Source organism: Emydura macquarii, unplaced genomic scaffold, assembly GCF_026122565.2.
Source record: "Emydura macquarii macquarii isolate MOO-44397 ecotype Brisbane River unplaced genomic scaffold, CSIRO-AGI_Emac_v2 contig_3345, whole genome shotgun sequence".
In the NCBI taxonomy this organism is placed as follows: Eukaryota; Metazoa; Chordata; order Testudines; family Chelidae; genus Emydura; species Emydura macquarii.
Window position 1 is genome coordinate 1,365,907 of NW_027133482.1, and position 21,446 is coordinate 1,387,352.

A 21,446-nucleotide genomic window follows, 5' to 3' on the forward strand; every position below is an offset into this window, starting at 1 on the left:
GCAGTGTCTCCTTAACTGTCTGGGATGCTTTTACACTGGTTTGCTGTTGAACAGCAACCACTCCAGGCTATGCTCACTCACAGCTTATAAAGTCACTCTCAGCTGAGTACATGAATACTATGCCCAGCCATCTGTGAATTACATACAGAGTGACACCCGCATATTCACAGTTCCAGTCTTGCTTCCCAGACATGCGTTTTACAGTGTTAAGTACCTTCCATCTTTTCAACACTGGGAATAGTTATGCACCAGCCTTTGTTATCTCAAGTAGAGGTTTCCCAAACACTTCAATAAAACACACTGGTTTAGATAAAATAATAAAACAAGTTTATTAATTAGAGAGAGATTAAGTGATTACAAGTGGTAAGGCACAAGAATTGGTTATAAAAGAAATAAAAAGATAGGCAAGCTAATTCCTTACTTTACCAAGCTAATAGGCTTAAATGCGAAAGGTTTGTCTCACCATGAGCTTCCATACGTTTCACAGACTGCATCCCTTTCCAGCCTAGGACCACTTCCCCCTTTCTTCAGTTCTTTGAGAGTTGTCATGAGCAGAGAGATGAAAGATGGAGAGAGATGGGTAGGGACGTTTTCCTCCCCTTTTTATATATGCCAACCCTTTGTGCTGGAAAATTTTTGCTGAGTCATAGAATCATAGAGTTGGAAGGGACCTCAGAAAGTCATCTAGTCCAACCCCCTGCTCAAAGCAGGGTTAACCTCAGCTAAATAATCCCAGTGAGGGTTTTGTCAAGCTGCAGCTTAAAAACCTCTAAAGATGGAGATTCCACCACCTCCCTAGGTAACCCATTCCAGGGCTTCACCACCCTCCTAGTGAAAAACATTTTCCTAATATCCAACCTAGACCTCCCCCACTGCAACTTGAGACCATTTCTCCTTGTTCTGTCATCTGCCACCACTGAGAACAGCCTAGTTCCATCCTCCCTGGAACCCCCTTTCAGGTAGTTAAAGGTTGCTATCAAATCCTCCCTCATTCTCTTCTGCAGACTAAACAAGCCTAGTTCCCTCAGCCTCTCCTCATAAGTCTTGTGCTCCAGCCCCCTCATCATTTTTGTTGCCTTCTGCTGGACTCTCCCCAACTTCTCCACATCCTTTTTGTAGTGGAGGGCCCAAAACTGGATACAATTTTCCAAATGCGGTCTCACCAATGCTGAATAGAGGGGAATGATCACTTCCCTTGATCTGCTGGCAATGCTCCTACTAAGGCAGCCCAATATGCTATTAGCCTTCTTCACAACCAGAGCACACTGCTGACTCATATCCAGCTTCTTATCCACTGTTACCCCCAGGTCCCTTTGTGCAGAACTACTGCCTAGCTCGTCGGTCCCCAGTCTGTGGCTGTGCATGGGATTTTTCCATCCTAAATGCAGGACTCTGCACTTGTCCTTGTTGAACCTCATCAGATTTCTTTTGGCCCAATCCTCCAGTTCTTTTAGGTCCTCCTGTATCCTATCCTTACCTTCCAGGGTATCTACCACTCCCCCTATCTTAGTGTAATCTGGAAACTTGCTGAGGGTGCAATCTACCCCGTTCTCCAGATCATTAATGAAGATGTTGAACAAAACCGACCCCTGGGGCACTCTGCTTTTGACCGGCTGCCAGCTAGACATGGAGCCATTGATCACTACTCATTGAGCCCTATGCTCTAGCCAGTTCTCTATCCATCTTATAGTCCATTCATCCAACCCATACTTCCTTAACTTGCTGATAAGAATACTGTGAGAGACTGTATCAAAAGCTTTGCTAAAGTCAAGGTATATCACGTCCACTGCTTTCCCACATCCACAGAGCCAGTCACCTCTTCATAGAAAGCAATCAGGTTGGTCAGGCATGACTTTCCCTTGGTGAATCCATGTTGACTGTTCCTGATCACCTTCCTCTCTTCCAAGTGCCTTAAAATGGATTCCTTGAGGACCTGCTCCATGATTTTTCCAGGGATTGAGGTGAGGCTGACCTGTCTGTAGTTCTCTGGATCCTCTTTCCTCCCTTTCTTGAAGATGGGCACTATATTTGCTTTTTTCCAGTCATCAGGGACCTCCCCCAATTGCCACAAACTTTCAAAGATAATTGCCAATGGCTCTGCAATCACATCAGCCAACTCCCTCAGCACCCTCGGGTGCATTGCATTTGGTCCCATGGACTTGTATATGTCCAAACTTTTTCTAAATAGTCTTGGACCTGTTCCTTCAACACTGCGGGATGTTCACCTCCTTCCCATACTGGGCCACCCAGTGCAGTAGTCTGGGAGCTGACCTTGTCTGAAGACAGAGGCAAAAATGGCATTGAGTACCTCAGCTTTCTCCACATCCTCCGTCACTAGGTTGCCTCCTTCATTCAGTAAGGGGCCCAGACTTTCCCTAATCTTCCTCTTGTTGGTAACATACCTGTAGAAACTCTTCTTGTTCCCCTTCATGTCCCTTGCTACTCTAATTGTGCCTTGGCCTTCCTGATTTAATTCCTGCATGTTTGAGCAGTATTTTTATACTCCTCCCTAGTCATCTGACCAAGCTTCCACTTCTTGTGAGCTTCTTTTTTGTGTTTAAGTTCACCAAAGACTTCTTTGGTAAGCCAAGCTGGATGCCTACCATATTTGCTATTCTTTCTGCACATCGGGATGGTTTGTTCCTGTGCCCTCAGTAAAGTTTCTTTAAAATACAGCCAGCTCTTTTGGATTCCTTTCCCCCTCATATTAGCCTCCCAGGGGATCCTGCCCATCAGCTCCCTGTGGGAGTCAAAGTCTGCTTTTCTGAAGCCCAGGGTCCATATTCTGCTGGTCTCCTTTCTTCTTTTTGTCAGGATCCTTAACTCGACCATCTCATGGTCACTGCTGCCTAGGTTGCCGCCCACTTCTACTTCCCCTACCAAATCTTCCCTGTTTGTGAGCAGCAGGTCAAGAGAAGTACGGCCCCTAGTTGGTTGCTCCAGCACTTGCACCAGGAAGTTGTCTGCAACACTATCCAAAAACTTCCTGAATTGTCTGTGCTCTGCTGTATTGCTCTTCCAGCAGATGTCAGGGTGATTGAAGTCCCACATGAGAATCAGGTCCTGTGAACTCGAAACTTTCCCTAGTTGACTGAAGAAAGCCTCATCTACCTCATCCTCCTGGTCTGGTGGTCTATAACAGACACCCACCCCGACATCACCCTTATTATTCTTGCTTCTAAGCTTAACCCAGAGACTCTCAACTGGCTTATCTCCAGTTTCATATTGGAGCTCAGAGCAATCCTGTTGCTCTCTTACATACAGTGCAACTCCTCCACCCTTTCGCCCCTGCCTGTCCTTCCTGAACAGTTTATATCCATCCATGACAGTGCTCCAGTCGTGAGAGTTACTCCACCAAGTCTCAGTTATTCCAATCATGTCATAGTTTCTTGACTGTGCCAGGACTTCCAGTTCCTCCTGCTTGTTTCCCAGGCTTCTTGCATTTGTGTCATGGGAGAAGGCAGTTCCATTCATATAGTAAAATCTCATAATTTTACATGCAGTATTGTTAATATATTTCAACAGGTTAATAACATTCAGTGGATTGAGTTTTCAACTAATTCCTCACAAGACATATTTCTCAGCGATGTGAGCTGCTCATGTTCTGATTATACATGTTCAGACAGAAGCTGTAGCCTCCAACTTGGGCAAAGATCTCATTGATGTTAATAATTTTATTTTTCTATCTTTATTTCAATCAATGGGAATTCAGGACTTGCTGCATTGCCTGTTACTGATGGTATGAAAACAGTGGCAGTCCAGAGAGTGTGCATGTGCTCTCCCATCCCACCCTCTGACCCCTTTCAATTTTTCTTGGCCTCCCAGTCTTTCCTACAATAGTGGTTTTTCCAAACTACTATATAGACACAGCAGTCTTCTCCAGAGCAGCCAAACAGATGCTGTGGACTCTTATTTGTCCCTTCTCTCCTTCCTGATAAGTTTTTCATACTCATTGATAACCTTAAAATAATCTTTCAGCTCATATTCTGAAGGGTTATCAATGGGTATGAAAATTAACTATATTTATTCTCAATCAGAGAGGCTTTCTGCATTCTGTACTCTGTTCCTCTGAGACTTTTTTTTTTTTTTAACTTGAAAAAAAAATGCTATATGGACATAGGGTTCAGCTAAGTTACACCCATTGATAACTGTTTATGGAATGGAAGCTGTACAAAAATTTAGCTGTATTTAATAATAGCTTTGCAGGTTTTAACCCTGGATCCAAGTTGACCAGGAAGTGGTGGTGTCTTGGTAACAGCATCCCTCTGTACTGCTGCTGGCTGCTGTGCATGAGATGAGTGAGCACAAAATATGCTGGTGTCTTTTTTTTTTTTAATTTTTCTGATCACCTTTGTTTTCAGTGGAGTCTTGTGTTTTTTATAGTGATGATCCTAAAATAGGATGCCTTTAAAGGTGACCTGCAAAGCGGAACATAAATGGGGCTTGTGCTGTTTTTCTTTTTTATGAGAGACAGAAGGCTTGAAAGTTGGGTTGGAATTTCCACTCTCACTTCAAAAACTGTTTTTTGCTTTATTTTAAAAAACAACAACTTCAGAATGTAACGCTCAAATCCTGCAAGTCTATCTACCTAGGGAGACGGACACTCGTGCCAGGGGTCAGTCCTGCTGTATTTGGACTCAAGGAATAATAAAGGAACACAGTTAAATGTATTCTGAATTAAGGTCAAGAGAGAGTCCTAGCGACTGCAACATGGAGCCCTTGTGTTTATCTGTGAAAACTGCCACCTTCTCTGCAGCTTTCTTGACCTGCTCCTTTCCCCACTCTTGTTTGCTTGTTTATCTCGGAAAGGTTTCCGGCTCATGTAGACAAGAAACATCAATGAGTAAAATCATGAACGGCTCTGATTGTCTCTGGTGCTGTCATGTACTAGTCTGCACCATAGTGTTAAGTTTGCAAATTAAGTGTGTGTAATGTCTTGTGTGATCTTTTGACAGAAGGGGCAGTGTAATAGGATCAGAAGAAGGAGCTAATAAGGGTTGCTGTATCCTGGTTAGAATGAGGGAAGGCCTTAAATTTTGCCCAGTGTTCAGTCTAATAATTAATCCATTCAAATCTGAAGAATGTAGGAATTGCCATAGTGGAGCAGATCAATGGTCCATTTAGTCAATAATCTGTCACCAGCATTGGCTTGTGCCCATAAATGCCACTTCCCTCATCATGAAAAATCATGCAACATCGTCCCTTTTTCCATCCAGATCTGCATTTGCTGGACTTCAGGCCATGGCCTGAGGCCTATTTGTTTTGTTTAGCATTTGGCTGATGATGATGATTTAGGGCAGTGTTTCTTAACCTGGGGTTTTAGAGGGGTCGCAAGTGCAGAGCTGGTATTGGGGGTGGCAAGAAAGGCAATTGCCTGGAGCCACAGGGGCGCCATGAAACTAAGTTACATGCCTCAGCCCCGTGGGGGTGGGACTCAGGCTTCAGGGGTACAGTAGTTTGGAAAGGTTAAGAACCACTGATTTAGGGTTTAGAATTAAGATTTGAAGCCTGATCCTGCTATTGGGAAACTGCTTTGATGGATAAAAATTGTGAGGTGTCCCTCATGACAGAGGGGGTGTGTAGCATGCTGTGTCACTGAAAAGTAGCTTATTTAGCTTGATTTTTAAATTTTGCTGTATTCAGTGTTCCAGGTTGCCATGCTGGAAAGAGCTATATAAATTAAAATAATTTGCCAGCTAGTTATGGATCTCTTGCTATTACATTTTTGGCGGCTCCCTCCACTTTTTTTGTACTGATTGGGATATGAGTAATTCATTAAGATCAAGCTTCACTGATTGATTGGTATCTGGAACAAAGTCAGAATTTAATTGTTGTACTACAGAACAAAAGAGGGGAGGAAATGCAATCCTTGAAGTGCCCCCAAACTGCTGCTGTAATGCAGTCGGGTCATCTAGTGCTTTCAGAGTGTGGGGGAGCATTGGGTGGGAGCTGAAGGGTTAATGTAGGGTACTGCTAACTATCAGACTTTCCTTTTGCAGCTGGAGAATTGGAGTTTACATTTGCTGCTCTAGCTGTAAGAGCACTTCAGTGTGTAGATGCAGGGGTGTGTGTGTGGGGGGGGAATTGTTCTGGGTGATTTGAAGTGTCTGGGTGGGTGAGGGGTATAAGCAGAGCGTTATGGAATAACAAAGGGGCGGGGGAGAGGGGAACAGGCTCATTAATGGTTGTAGATTCCACAGCTCTGCATAGGACTACTTGTGTTTTTTGTTTCATATCCTGTTGCTCCCTCAGCCTCATTGTTTTGCCAGCCCCACCACCTCATTTTGATTCCTTCCTTCCCCATCCCGCTATGCATGTAGTGCCTTCCTAATCTCATTGCACTAGGTCCTCATCCTTTCATGATTCTGCGCAGTCCTAGACAGGTGCTGAACTACAACTACTGCACTCTGTGCAAAAGCTGGAGGACCATTACCTCTTCCCTGCTTCTCCCCGCCTCCTGCCCCATCTGCTGGTTTGGTTTGTCCACTTCTGGTGTTTGGTCGAACAACATTAGGGATGCATACATCATACACACCTTAGGGTCCTTTGAGGACTGTGAGGACTTTAGGGATGTTGGGCCCTTATTGAAGCCTCTAGGTTTTCCTGTAATAACTAGTAATAAATGATAAAGGCCATCTTCTGTGTTGCCCATGTGCTTCTCTATCCCAAAGAATTATACAAGGAGGTCAAGAGCAAATAATACAAAAAGAGATGTGGGGAAACTTTCACACCTGGTTCTGAGGCTCCCAGGGCGTCTTGTCTTGGTCTGAAAAACAGCTTGTAAATGATCTCAGGCTGACAACGTCGAATTATTTATTGTTCTGTACTTAGTGCATTACCGACGTCTAGCTTTGAGATTAGTCTAAGGAGCTCTTTCCCATGGGAAGTGGTTTTAAATTGGGCAAAGCACTGCAGTACATACTCTAAAGCATGTTCCTGTTTAGGTGTCGGAGCATGGACTAAATGCGCTTTTCGGGCTTCCCATCTCTAGCTTGACCCTGCCCCTAGCAGCTAACCTCTGTCATTATGCTGATCATGCTTAACAAATAACCATGTTGTCATGTGATCTGGTTTTCATTACAAAGCTGAGAATTTTTTTACTTATTTGTATTATGGTAGTGTCCCAAATATGCTAGGTGTTGCACAAACACACGCACAGACTCCCTGCCCAAGAGTTTACAGTCTAGGGTCTTTGATCCATACACTATGTGTGCAGGATTATAGTAGCTCGTAGAGGTTGGGGCCGTACTGTGCAAGATGCTGGATAGTTTCTGCCCCAGAGAGCTCATTATCTTAAATTTGTAATAGGATACAACAGCTGGATGTGACAGACCAGGAAGGGAAGGGGCACAGGGGAAGGACAAGGACAAGTAAACAGTAAAATGAGTGTGTGTTTGCCTAATAAAATAGATTGTTTTAAGGGCATCGCTGCTGAGGTAAGACTTTAAAGAGGGAAGCCACTGACATGCAGTATGGCACTGGGCAAGTCACATCTCTGCCTCTGTTTTCCCCTTCTGCCCTTAATTTGTCTTTTCAGATTGTAAGTTATATGGGGCAGTCACTGTCTTAATATGTATCCGTACCGTACCCAGAACCACAGGGCTCTGATCTCAGGTAGGGCCTCTAAGCATTGCTGTGATGCAAACAATTAAATAATTTGAAGGGGTAAAAGTGTGAGCAGCTTCATGGATTTTGAAGGGATGTTTTCACTCACATAAGGGCTCAGATAGGAAAGAGCACAGAGATACAGGAAGTCAGTGAGACTCTCATACACAATTATTCACATGCATAAGCATTTGCATGATTGTGGCCTATAAGAAAGAATATAAGAATGGCCATTGTTTGTCCGACCAATGGTCCATGTAGCCTGTATCCTGTCTGACAGTGGCCAGTGCCAGATACTTAGGAGGGAATGAGCAGTGCAATTTCAAGTGATCATCCCCTGTTGTCCAGTCCAAATTTCTGGCATTTGGAGGTTTTAGGGAGACCCAGAGCATGGAGTTGCGTCTCTGACAATCGTAGCTACTAGCCATTGATGGACCTATTCTCCATGAACTTATCTAATTCTTTTTTGAAGCCAGTTATACCCTTCACAACAAGTTAACAAGTTCCATGGGTTGACTATGCATTGTATGGAGAAGTACTTCCTTGTGTCTGTTTTAAACCTGCTGTCTGTTAATTTCATTGGGTGACCCTTGGTTCTTGTGTTATTTAAAAGAGTAAATAATACTTCCCTATTTACTTTCTCCATACCATTGATGATTAAATAGACTTTCTTTGCATGTGGAGATCCCCACACCTGAGCCATTAGTTTTTTTTAGGTGATAGATCTGAGGAACTGTCCCAGATTGAGGTGTCAATAAGAGGAGGTTTTGGAACAAACTGATAAGTTAAACAGTAAATCACGAAGACCAAAGAGTCTTCTCCAAATATGAAATTGCAGAACTGCTAACTGTGGTATGTAACCTATCACTTAAATCAGCCTCTATACCATTATATTTACTCTTGCAGGATTTGTGAGGGGAATGATGATTAGCCTAAGTTTAGTGCGTTAGGTGTATCTGCCTTCTGCACTCCTCAAACTTCCTCGCAAAGCTCCCCTGTTTGCTAGCTCCTAGAAGACAGAGGTAGGTAGAAAGGGTCATACAGGATTATGACCTGACCTGAGTGGTTCTGCATGTCTTCTATGACTTATGTTCGGGGATTTAGAGGGAAGAGAGTTAATTTTAGCTTTATTATAGCTCAGGAGAAAGGAGGAGATTAATTTCCAACAGAGTTAATGTGGAGTGACAATAAATCTAAACAGTCCCCTTACCCATTTTTCTCTATTAATAGAGTTTGCTTTTGGGGAATATGTAATGGCTCATTTGCAATGCATATCTGAGAGAACTGTGGCAGATTGCCAGCATAAAGTCGTCATATTCAGATGTAATAACTTGCTTACAGTGCTGTCCTGGAGGATCTTGGCAGACTGTAAACATAGACTAGGTATAGTCATGCCGTTTAAATTAGCATAACTCTGCCTAGTTTATGTATGAGTGGGCCTGGTTTGTGCATGTTGATATACTTGGATATAGTTTTATGCTGAATTTATTCAACCTATTCAGTGGTATTGTGACAGCAACAAGTAATATGAACTCGCCACTAGCTGATTTGGAAAACAGGAGAAGAAATCTATTCTTCTCCTGTCTACATAAAAATTGTGCACCAAGAAATCAGTTTTTTACATCACTAGCATGTTACCCTTCATGTCACTTTCTAGCTGTCTTTCCTGGTGGAAGCTCCTGAAATAGCAGCAGCATGAACAGGTGTCTATCAGTAATAATAACTGGGGACAGAAGGCAACAAAGAATAAAAGATTCTTGTACTGAGATTTGTAAAGATTAAAGGCAGCTTTAATTTGCTCTGATGCTTTTGATTTTCAGGTGGATTACATAGGAGATGGGATTTGGTCCCATCTAGCCAAGTAACACCTGTTTTAGAATTATTTTAATAAGAGACAGGAACAAAGCTACTGCTGTAGGTCACCCAGTTTATCCTTGGATGAAATAAAAATAGCTTTTCAGAGCATCCCCAACTAACTGTATGCAGTAGTTTATTGGAGGTGTACCAAGAATCAGCTTTATTAGGCAATACAACAATAGTGGTGAATATGTATTTTTAAAATCTCATCAAAGCACTTTCCAGACATGAATCCTCACACTGGCATCTCTGGGACCTGGGTACATATTATCAAACATACAGAAGGGTATGATTACACAATGAGATCCACTTTCAGAACCAAATGCTGTATGGTCTAGTGGTTAGGGCATTGGATTGAGAGTCAGGAACCCTGGGTTCTGTTCCTAGCTCTGACACTCACCTGATATGATCTTGGGTGAATGACTGATCCCCATTAGACAGCCCTCTACCCTAGACAAAACAGTAATAAAAACACTTGAGCCTGGTCTGTGTTAGCACTCTCAACATTGCAAGTGCAGGTGGAGCTGACCAGGTTTACAACAATGGAAGCCTTACACCCCTCATTGTAGATGAGGCCCGTGTCTTGTGTGTCCCCAGCAGTATACAAATTCATTCATTGAAGAATGCTGCCATCCAAATACACAAACAGCAAGGATAGCCTAATTAGATCACATAGTATTGAGGCCATTGCGCTGCAGACATGGCTTATCACAATCAGATGACTGCTCCATGGCACGATTGCATTATATTCATATCCTCAGGATATTGCATTTTTTAAAGATTATCTGGCAATCGGATTACGTTGCAGGCACACTGTGTCAGTCTGATCCTAGCAAGGCAGCCTAGTGAAAATACTTGTGGCTGGTGCTTAATAAGTTGAATGTAGAAAATACATTCCTGTCCCTTTCAATACTGCGGTATACATTTATTCAATGGCAAACATTTTTTCTGTATGCACAGGCCATATGAATTTAAACTCCAAGTGCAGGTCTGGACGTACGCACTTCTTGGTGTATGAAGTAGTGTTAGCTTATGTTAAATATACACTTACTTTGATATCTTGGGACATGTCTGCATAGTCCTGTATTTATCACCTGTCAAAAGGAATGAGGGAGGGCATTCAGTCTAAGGACTAGAGTAGAGGATTAGGAGTTAAGACTCCTGAGTTCTAATCTCAGTTCTGCCACTGATTGATTGTTCATGTGATTTCAAAGCTATCTGAATTTGGGGCCCAATCCAGTACCCGTTGAAATCAATGGAAGTCTTCCCATTGGCTCAGTGAGTTTTGGATCAGACCTTTGAATGCTGTTCCTGTCACATTTCCTTCTTGTGCCTCAGTTTCTCCTGGGTTCTGAATACCTTCCTCATAAGGTTGGCATGACTGTAAAGAGCTTAGAGACACAATACCTCTGAGCTTTTGTGTTGCTGATCCTCCTATACAGAGAGAGAGGCAGTGACTAAAGAGAGGAAGGCTGGTTGAAAAATGAAGTGTGGGTTTTGTTTGTGTGTGTGAAATGTCATCGAAATCTTTTATACAGCAAAATTCTGCAAATTTTGTCCAGCTTCTGTTAGAGATCTGAATTGCAGAATTAAATCTAATCTAGTGTTCAAAGGGGTTTGGATGTAGGGGGTTTTTATTTGAGTTCAGTTAGAGTAGCAACACAAATGATATGTGGTCACGAAAAGATTTTTGTTTTTTGGCCTTTTTGGCCTCTCTATTCCTCTGGGTTTTGAGAGACACAAAAAAAACCAACCAAACAAACAAAAAAAAACCCAGCATATGGAAGTTTCCTCAAATGCCCCATCCAATTACATCTAGGAAAAAATGGTTTGGCGATGGATCCCAGAGTAAACACTAGAGTAAAGACTGCTTGAAACAGGTGGGGAATAATCAGAAGAACCCAGTGTGGGCAAAGAGTGGAACATGTGATCCTGCCTCCGTAGGTCTTTAATGGAAACTTAACTGTGCATACATAGAGAGTAACTCTAAAGTGGCCCTATATGATTCTAATTCAAGGAACACAATTCACTCTATCAATGCTATGTGGTGTCTAAAGCCTTGTATGGCCAAATAGTACCTGAACCTGAGGTTAAGCAATGCTTGAACTTTGTTAAAAGGAAAGGTAAGGATTCTCTTGTGGCTAAAGCCCAAGTCAAGAAGCGGGGGTGCCTTTATTTTATTCTGACTATATGACTTTATGTATATTCAAGTAGTGCCTAGATGCCCCAGTCAAGATCAGGCCACCATTGTGTTAAATGCTGAACACACATAAGGACTCCAAACAGTACACCTCTCTCTGTGCCCAGTTTAAGAATCATCTCTGAAATGGTGACACACCCCATGTGAAGAATTTGGATGTAAGTGAGCAATATGACTGCTCAGAGCTCCAGTATGAAACTGGAGAAAATCCTGTTGTCTCTGGGTTAGTTTTAGAGGCAAGAGCACCCAGGATGATGTGGTGGTGGGTATCTGTTATAGACAACTAGACCAGTAGGATGAGGTAGATGAGACTTTCTTCAGACAACTCGTGAGAGTTTCCAGATCACAGGCCCTGGTTCTCATGGGGACTTGAATCACCCTGACATCTGCTGGGAGGGCAATACAGCAATGCACAGACAATCCAGGAAGTTTTTGGAGAGTGTTGTGGACAACTTCTTGGTGCAAGTATTGGAGGAACTAACTAGGGGCCATGCTCCTCTTGACCTGCTGCTCGGAAACTGGGCTGAATTGGTAGAGGAAGTAGAAGTGGGAGGCAACCTGGGCAGCAGTGACCATGAGATGGTCAAGTTCAGGATCCTGACAAAAAGAAGAAAGGAGACCAGCAGAATATGGACCCTGGGCTTCAGAAAAGCAGACTTTGACTCCCGCAGGGAGCTGATGGGCAGGATCCCCTGGGAGGCTAGTATGAGGGGGAAAGGAATCCAAGAGAGCTGGCTGTATTTTAAAGAAATCTTATTGAGGGCACAGGAACAAACCATCCCGATGTGTAGAAAGAATAGCAAATATGACAGGTGACCGGCTTGGCTTAACAGAGAAATCTAAGGTGAGCTTAAACACTGAAAAGGAAGCTTATATGAAGTGGAAGCTTGGTCAGATGACTAGGGAGAAGTAAAAAAATACTACTTGAGCACGCAGGAGTAAAATCAGGAAGGCCAAAGCACAACTGGAGTTGCAGATAGCAAGTGATGTGAAGAGTTACAAGAAGGGTTCCTACAGGTATGTTAGCAACAAGAAGAATGTCACAGAAATATGGGCCCCTTACTGAATGGGGGAGGCAACCTAGTGACAGATGATGTGGAAAAAGCTGAAGTACTCAATGCTTTTTTTGCCTCTGTCTTCATAGACAAAATCAGCTCCCAGACTACTGCAGTGGGCAGCACAGAATGGGGAGGAAGTGAGCAGCCAGAAAAGGTTCAGGACTATTTAGAAAAGCTAGACATGCACAAGTGCTTGGGACTGGATGCAGTGCATCTGAGGGAGTTGGTTGATGTGATTGCAGACCCATTGGCTCTTTGAAAACTTGTGGCAATTGAGAGAGGTCCCAGCCAGTTGCAAAAGGCAAATATAGTGCCCATCTTCATAAAAGGGAAGGAGGAGGATATGGGGAACTACAGGCCAGGCAACCTCACCTCAGTCCCCAGAAAAATCATGGAGCAGGTCCTCAAGAAATCCATTTTGAAGCACTTGGAAAATAGGAAGGTGATCAGGAACAGTCAGCATGGATTCACCAAGGGCAAGTCATGCCTGACCAACCTGATTGCCTTTTATGATGAGATGACTGGCTTTGTGAATGTGGGGAAAGCGGTGGACATGATGCATCTTGACTTCAGCAAAGCTTTTGATACGGTCTCCCACAGTATTCCTATCAGCAAGTTAAAGAAGTGTGGGTTGGATTAATTGTCTATAAGGTGGATAGAAATCTGGCTAGATCACAGGGCTCAACGGATAGTGATCAACGTCTAGTTGGCAGCCGGAAACAGAGTGCCCCAGGGGTCGGTCCTGGGGCCAGATTTGTTCAATATCTTCAATGGTCTGGAGGATGGAGTGGATTATCATTGCACCCTCATCAAGTTTGCTGATGGCACTAAATTGCAGGGAATGGTAGATATGCTCGGGGTAGAGAGAGGATACAAAGTGACCTAGACCAGTTGGAGGATTGGGCCAAAAGACATCTGATGATGTTCAGCAAGGGCAAGTGCAGAGTCCTGCATTTAGGGATAGAAGAATCCCATGCACTACTACAGACTGGGGACTGATTGGCTAGGCAGCAGTTCTGCAGAAAAAGACCTGAGGGTTACAGTGGACAAGAAGCTGGATATGAGTCAACAGTGTGCTCTTGTTACCAAGAGGGCTAATGGCATATTGGTCTGCATTAGTGGAAGCATTGCAAGCAGATTGAGGGAAGTGATTATTCCCCTCTATTCGTCACTGGTGAGGCCACATTTTAGAGTATTGTGTCCAGTTTTGGGCCCTTCGCTATGGAAAGGATGTGGACAAAAATAAGGGGGATAGAGCACATGACTTATGAGGAGAGGCTGTGGGAGCTGGCTTGTTTTAGTCTTCAGAAGAGAAGAGTGAGGGGGGATTTGATTGCAGCCTTCAACTACCTGAAAGGGGGTTCCAGAGAGGATGGAGCTAGGCTGTTCTCAGTGGTGGCAGATGACAGAACAAGGAGCAATGGTCTCAAGTTGCAGTGGGGGAGGTCTAGATTGGATATTAGAAAAAAAATTTCACTAGAGGGAGGTGTAGTACTGGAATGGGTTACCTAGGGAGGTGGTGGAATCTCCATCCTTATAAGTTTTTAAAGCCTGGCTTGACAAAGCCTTGGCTGGGATGATTTGATTGGGGTTGGTTCTACTTTGAGCAGAGGGTTGGACTAGATGACCTCCTGAGGTCCCTTCCAACCCTAATCTATGATTCTATGAATAAATATAAGGTCACTACACAGCTCTTCCTCTGCTTCCTGTTCTTGCAAGGAAGGGGAAACAAAAACTGAATCCACTAAAATCTGAGTGCCTCCAATGTGTAGACCAGTGTTTCTCAACTGGTGTTCCGTGGAACCCTGTTAGGGTTCCATGAGCAGCTGTTCTCCGTGCCGCCAAAAAAGGGAAGATGTCCCGGATTTTTCAGCGGAGGGTATCGAGTGTAAGTGTAATTTAATTGAGAAATGCTGACCTAGTTTGTATATAATTTGCTTATTTCAACATTTTTTTGACCCCATATGTAAAAATACTGTTAAGAGTTTGGGGGGTTCCGCAATTATTTATCGAGTTCAAAAGGGTTCCGTGACCAAATTTAATTGAGAAACACTGGTGTAGACTTTTGCAAAATCCATTATTTATTTGAGTAATATTTACAATACATTTTAATAGGAAACTAAAGGCATTTCAGGATTTGAGCACTGGAAATTTAGAAAATAAAAAGTGAGCTTGTGATCCTACTCTGAGCCAGATGGCAATGAAATGCAACTGGGCCATCATGCCTGAGTTCCTGCTTTCTGTCTTTAATACTGATTTCACTATTAGTGTGATTTTGGGCCACCTGTGGGGAAATACAATAGTTACATGTTTTTTTTACTGGACAGTGATTCTTCTTAACATCTTATGAAGTCTTTCCTGCTGAGTTTTAAGTGTGTAGAGTGCATTTCCAGACAAAAAATTGCAAAGTTAAGAGTATGTATCATTTACTTAAGGGTAAAAACACCTCTTTACTAAAACAGTGTTATAAAACAAAAGTAGCAATCAAAACCAAAAGGAATGCAGGGATAAAGTGAAATGTCAAACGTAAAGTATGGAAATTCCTTTGCTAGTGATTGCTTTATATTTTTGTGGTGCTCTTTGTTAGGAAAATGTTAAAGGCCTACATGCTTCTTTAGAAAATGATAGTTTAGGTGCCTGAGAGTCATTTGGAGCCCTTTAAAAATCCATGAGAACTTCATGGGCCATCTAGAGGTCCATAGTGGACCAGAGAACAATTTCCCAATGTAGCTTTTGCTAAGGGTATGTCTACACTAGAAACGTAAGTCAACCTATAGCCACCTCAGAAATTACAGTGGTAGTTCATGTCCATGTTCATTACAGTGGTAGTTCATGTCCATGTTCATGTCCATACGGATGCCCCATCTACTTCCCATTCCCCATAGGGAGCCAAGGAAGCCACTGAGGCTTCTCCCCTCCCTGTTCCTCACCAGGAGCCAAGGGAAGATGCCTGAGGCTTCTTGCCCTCAGGGAGCAGGGTCCAGCTGTCCCAGTTTCTTGCCCTCCACCCCCAGCCCACTCCCCACCAGGAGCCAGGCAACCTTGTGAATTTCATGGCTCACCCAGTAGGGTGTAGGTGGGGTCTGAAGCAGGCGGAGCTTCATGACCAGGCTCCCAGCCAGGAGCTGAGTCCAAAGCCGCCCAACTCTCCAGGGGACTCCAGGGACTGGGCTAACTAGCTGCAGGCTTTCTTCTTGGCTTTCTTGTGAATTTCAGGGCTACTGTCATGAAATTGACCAGACAGCCAACAGCCTATGTAAGGGTCATGTAAGGGTCACACAGTATTTACAAAGACAATGTGTCACCCTAACTACACCAACATAAGCCTTATGCCTCTTATGGAGGTGGAGTTATGTTGGTGTAGTAGGGCACTTACATTGGTGGGATGAAGTCTGTAGTGTAGATGCTGACATAATTAGGTCAACATCAGGTGCCTGATGTTGACCTAACTCTGTATTGTAATCCAGTCATAAGTCAGAATTGGCCCCAGGCATAATGGACAGATAAAGATTTTTTTCAAAAGCAGTTTGTGCCTTTTTGAAAATCTCCACTTAGATCTCATAACCCATTTTTTGGAAGTTTTTGAGGACTGTCTGAGGCCAGGCATGGTAATAAACATTGGAATCATTTTCAAAATATAGGAAGCACCTATTTTTTATGGAGTTCTGTATCTTGGAAATGACTTCTCAGAATCACCTCAGATTTACAATCTCTTGCAGCTGCCTCTCTTGCACACTCAGCTCCTCTCTCTTCTCCTCCCCTTCCCCCCCCCAATAATAAAACTCAAACGCTGTTTCTTTTGGGTATAGACCTTTTACATGCAAAATATGAAGTTGAAACGACTTTGTGTGATTTAGAGGGAGATCAAGTGAGGCCTTAGAGTGGAAAGCAGGTCTCAATCTTAACTCTGGAGAGGCGACTGCCTCTTCCTTGTGCCAGTCTTCGATTCCCTTCAAAGCATAACCAGTGTGCTGGATCTTGAGCACCTCTGGCTTTGTGGGGGGTTAGGGGGTGTCATAGTCAAGTCTCTGCCCCCCCCATTTCTCTCTCATTTCTTCCAAATCTTTTTTCATGGTCATTCTGTGCACACAGCAGCAGACTGCACTAATCGCACATTAAATTTGGCATTGCGCTGCAAATCCAAGAGACCGCCCAAGAAACAGCCCCTCCTCCCAGTCAGTATTGGTGTCTTACGGACCCAAAGCCAGTTTTGATCTGACATAAGGGTGCCCTTCCCTCCCATGAATGTCACTGTAATCCTTCTTTCTCCTAGGCTATACATAAGATGGGACTCATGCCCAGAGTCTGTAGGTCACATAGTAATGAAGGCACAACTGGGACACATGTTTCAGGAGTACAATGAGCTGGAGCAGGCAGGTTGGTGAGGACTCTGGTACAGTTTCCTGAAGGATGTTCCCAAAACTGATGCTCCATGAGAAATTATATATATTATAGTGTTTTGCTCAGTGGTTGAGCCTCAATCTTGGTTTTCAACAGAAAGAAAAGGGTGATTCTTCTGAGACTGACTTGATCCCTTGCCCCTTGGATCCCCAGTGTGGATCATATCATCTCCTGCACTCATTTTAAGGCTGTATTATCCTCATGCATGCTTACTCCCATAGAAGAGACTGGAAGCACTGTGAGGTTATGTCCATCATATTGAAGTGGAATTTAAAGGTGCATCCATATATCATTTAAAAGGTCTCTATATAGCTTTCCAATAACATCATATACGTTTCTGCTTCTAGATAGAGAGCAAATGAAGTAGATTTGATTTGCTGAAAGCAGTGCAAGTGTTCTGCTCTTTCATATCTTTCCTAAAAAATGTTTGTAATTGTATAGTTATTAAATTAAGTCGTTTATATTTTTGGTTTGCTTGCAGGGGACACAATTAGAAGAACCTGTATGGGATCCTAAGGACTTACGGATGGATGATGCACTTACAATGATTAAGGTAAGGAAAGAGTCACTAACTTTGGCATCACCCAATTTTCACTCTTCTTGAAGTCAGCCTTGGAACTTAGTAGGCAAATTAGAGTAATCGCTTTATTTAAAATTCACCAATAATCGAAGGTGGTATCAGGACACTGCTAAAGTACTAACTTGTTCTTAGAAATGTCCTTCCAAATGAAAAAAAAATTGTCTTGCATTTTAAGTATAACCTGGAACATAACATACAGTGGAAATATTACTACTTTCTCCTTTAAGGATAATGAGAAGCTCTTCATTTTACTCAGTGGGAAATTGTAAGAACTCTTATTTGAAGAGCCTGGTACAATAATTTTTGTTCTATTGAAACTTAGTGATTGAGTTTGCAATTCAGGTTCTCGCCTGTTACTTTGAGACACTAAGTAGAATTTATTTTATTAGTCCATTTCCATCATGTTGAAGTGCTATGGTCAGCTAGTCTGTCCCCAGATGCTGTGGTACAGAAGTGTTTGAATTGCTGATTAATTAGATACAAAAAGATTGTTTTGCTGAAAACATGAATGTACTGGGCAAGGATTTGAAAAGCAAATATAAATGTACTCAGGCTTGACATTTATAAGTATTTTTGTGACACTAATCACTGTAGTAATATGTGTCTTTTCTATATTAGCATTTTTCAGAAAGCGTCCTGTGTTTCCCTTCTGCCACTGGTAGCAAAAATGGAATGTTGATGTAGGCAGGGCACTTCCACCACTATCATCTGTGTACAATTAGACATCATAACAGTAAAACACCATTGCCCTTCTCATTTGTATTATCGTAACACAGCGAGTCCATCGTCTCAGGTACTGTCCATGCACATGGTACAAGCCAGTCCCTGCCTTGAAGAGTTTCTTGTTGAATTGGACAAGACAAGGGGCAGGGGGGAAGACAGACAGAGAGGGGAAGAGATTTTCTAATGTTACACACGTTCTCTAGTAGAGCTAGGAATAGAGCCCAGGTCTGCTGATTTTCATGGTAGTGCTGTATCCACACTCCTCGCTATTCTACATTAGTTCTCGTGTTATTGTCACTCTCTGGTGGAGCTGTCCTGGAAGGAGGTTCTCCAAAAATGCTATTGTGGAGACAGCGAGAGTTATCTTAGGTGTATGTTGGCCATCACTCCAGCAGTGTTCTGCTGACCACCAATTTATATTAAGATCTCTGCAAATAATCCATTATAAAAATCAGCAAACATGAAATACTATAGTGAGATTAGAAATATGAATTTCCATTCAAAGAGCTATCCCAAATATAGTAGCCTAGAACATTTCCTCTGATATTGGTCTAGGATTCACTGATACTGTTTGACACTGTGCAAGATGGAGGCAACCTTATTCATGCTGGCACTCTTATTCATGCTGAATAGTAGTTTAATGCATGAGTCCACAGGAAATTAATGCGGGGTCTGCTTGTGAGTAGGGTATTCTGTGGTGTGACTAAGGGTGTTGGAATCTGGCTCCAAATAAAAGCACCCCTATGTGCGATCTTCAGCAAGATTATTAGGCTAAAGTGTTAACACTGCAATGAGGGACAGCTCTCACCACTAGGAGCTGCTGTTTCAGACGGTCTGCAGACTAGGGCACAGAAGCACTGCACCACTTTACTCTTGGTTCGTATTTTGAAGGCTTTCTGTGCAACTGTATGAGCTAGAGACTTGGATTCTGGGGTTTAAATGATTGGAAAGTGCCTTAAAGAGCAGAGGTGGGGAGGATGTTCCATGCATGGGTGGTGGTATGGAAGAAGGTACGAGGTGTGTGATGGGGTGTGGGCAGGAATCCTAGATTAAATCCAGACTTGTTCTCCAGGTCTCCAGTTATTTCATTCATTGTTTGTATTGTTATCTACCTTCTTTGTCATCCTTTCTTCTGATCTCTTTTGTCATGTGCGACTCACATAGCCATAACTAGAAGGAGATAATTGACTATCGGCAGCGCAATGTGTCACATTGTCACATTGCAGACATTAGAATGTGAGCTTAGAAACAATTGGCATCACGCACAGGAGGAGAAAACTTGTTAGGTCATTGTTCTTCTTCCAATGAAGAATTATTTTACGGTATCTCCTTTGATGGTTTAGCTTCCCTTGGCTGAAATGTTTCACAACCTAAGAGATCTCACCATTAGGTAACTTTTTTTCCTGTTATTCTGTCTCCTTGCTCAATTTCATCTCAACTCCTAGTTATTCCCTCATTGACCACCCTATACAAAGGTTCCTTCCTCCCCCCCTCCCCCCCCCCACTTAGAGTTCACACCCTTCAAATCCTGAACTTGTAGATGGCTATTTATTCCTCCTGTCCCTTATATATTGCTTTAAGTCCTGCCTCATTAATCTTTTTTGCCTTTCTCTAAAGGCCTAGTACAGTTTGCACTGTTGTCCACAGAAGGACTGCCACGGAAGGACTACAAGGGTAGTGTTAGCTCACTGGTTGGATAGTTGGAGGGAGAGATGGAAATTCTTGTTCTGACAAGAACAAATGATTTACCATGCAGGTTTGTGGATCTTAAATGTATTTGCACTTCTTGTTTGGCTTAGGATAAGTGGCACAAGGAATGTACTTAGAAGGAATTTGCATGACTGATTCCTGTTACAAAATGAACATCTATATATAGGCATTCATTCCATGCTTCATAGTTTCTGAGCATCCATAAGATGGATCTATATCTGGTTCAAGCAGTGGCTAGAAGATGCCATGTTAAAGCCCATTTGGTTATCTTGCCTCTTGGGAGAGGTAGCCTTTTTGATTAAATTAGATAAAATATTAGTCAATTACAATCAAAGGGGTTTTCTTGGGTATAAACAGTACTGTAAAGGGCCACACCTCCAGATGCCTGCACCCTGTGGGGAGTCCCAAACAAAGGGGTTGTCTCCTGCCCGCAGCAGGGTAAGCCCCAGTTTCCAGCCCCGGTCATTAGGAGGCTGGCCAAACAAAGGGGGAGTAATCTCTGTCCCTTTAGTAGGGCGCGCACGCCGTCCAAGGCCCTGACCCTTAGGCAGGGTGGGCGTAACAACAGGTACAGTCTCTAGTCCTTCATAGGGCGAGTAAGTAGTTCTGAGGCCTGACCCTTAGGCAGGGCGGGCAGGGGAATTCTCTCTAGCCCTTACCGGGCGAGGAACTAGTCTAAGGCCTGGTCCTCAGCAGGGCGGGCAAGAAGCGGGAAAATAGCCTCCAGGAGGGTGAGGCAATGGTCCAAGGCCCAGCCCTCAGGCAGCATGGGCAGGCAATGAGGAACAGGCTCTGGCCCTCAGCGGGCGATCACCCCTAGGTTGGGGTAGGAAGGGAGAGATGGGGGATGCAGGCCCACCCGTCTCCACTGTGTCCCAGTCCAGGGCTCTGTCAGTGACAGGACACAACATCACTGGGTCAGCGGGGCTCCAGCTGAAACATGCTGCCTTAGTGTGAGCGCAGGCTCAGCTGGACTGTAGCCGGCTACCCTGGGCTACTTCCTCCCACCCTCTCCCTATAGTATCTGGTCCCTTCTGTTGAACTCTGGTCCCTCGGGGTACTCTGCCCAAAGGGTGTTCCAGAAACCCTTGGCCTTGTCGCTCGATGGCAGGTCCGGACTCATTGGGATCGTCTGCAGAGGGTAGGATCTGGGGGCCTCCTCTGGCCCGTAGTGGGTTGGAAGCTCAGGTAGCTCCTCCAGATCACAGGGTCCCGGTGTCTCCTCCAGCTCGCTGGCTTAGGAAGCTCCTCCAGGTCCTCTGGGCCCCAGGCAGTGGGCAGCTGGGGCAGCTTATCCTCCGGGAACGGCTGG

General features: G+C 43.7%; 1 protein-coding gene across 1 annotated transcript in view; it reads left to right on the plus strand.

The window, feature by feature from the left end:
• The window catches only part of PTPRA (protein tyrosine phosphatase receptor type A), a 252,557-nt gene that overhangs the window by 97,214 nt on the left and 133,897 nt on the right, over window positions 1–21,446 (plus strand). The window contains exon 2 of the mRNA XM_067533619.1: window positions 17,603–17,674. Within this exon, the coding sequence (XP_067389720.1) occupies window positions 17,648–17,674 (27 nt within the window). The 5' untranslated portion in view covers window positions 17,603–17,647. The remainder of the gene's footprint in view (window positions 1–17,602; window positions 17,675–21,446) is intronic.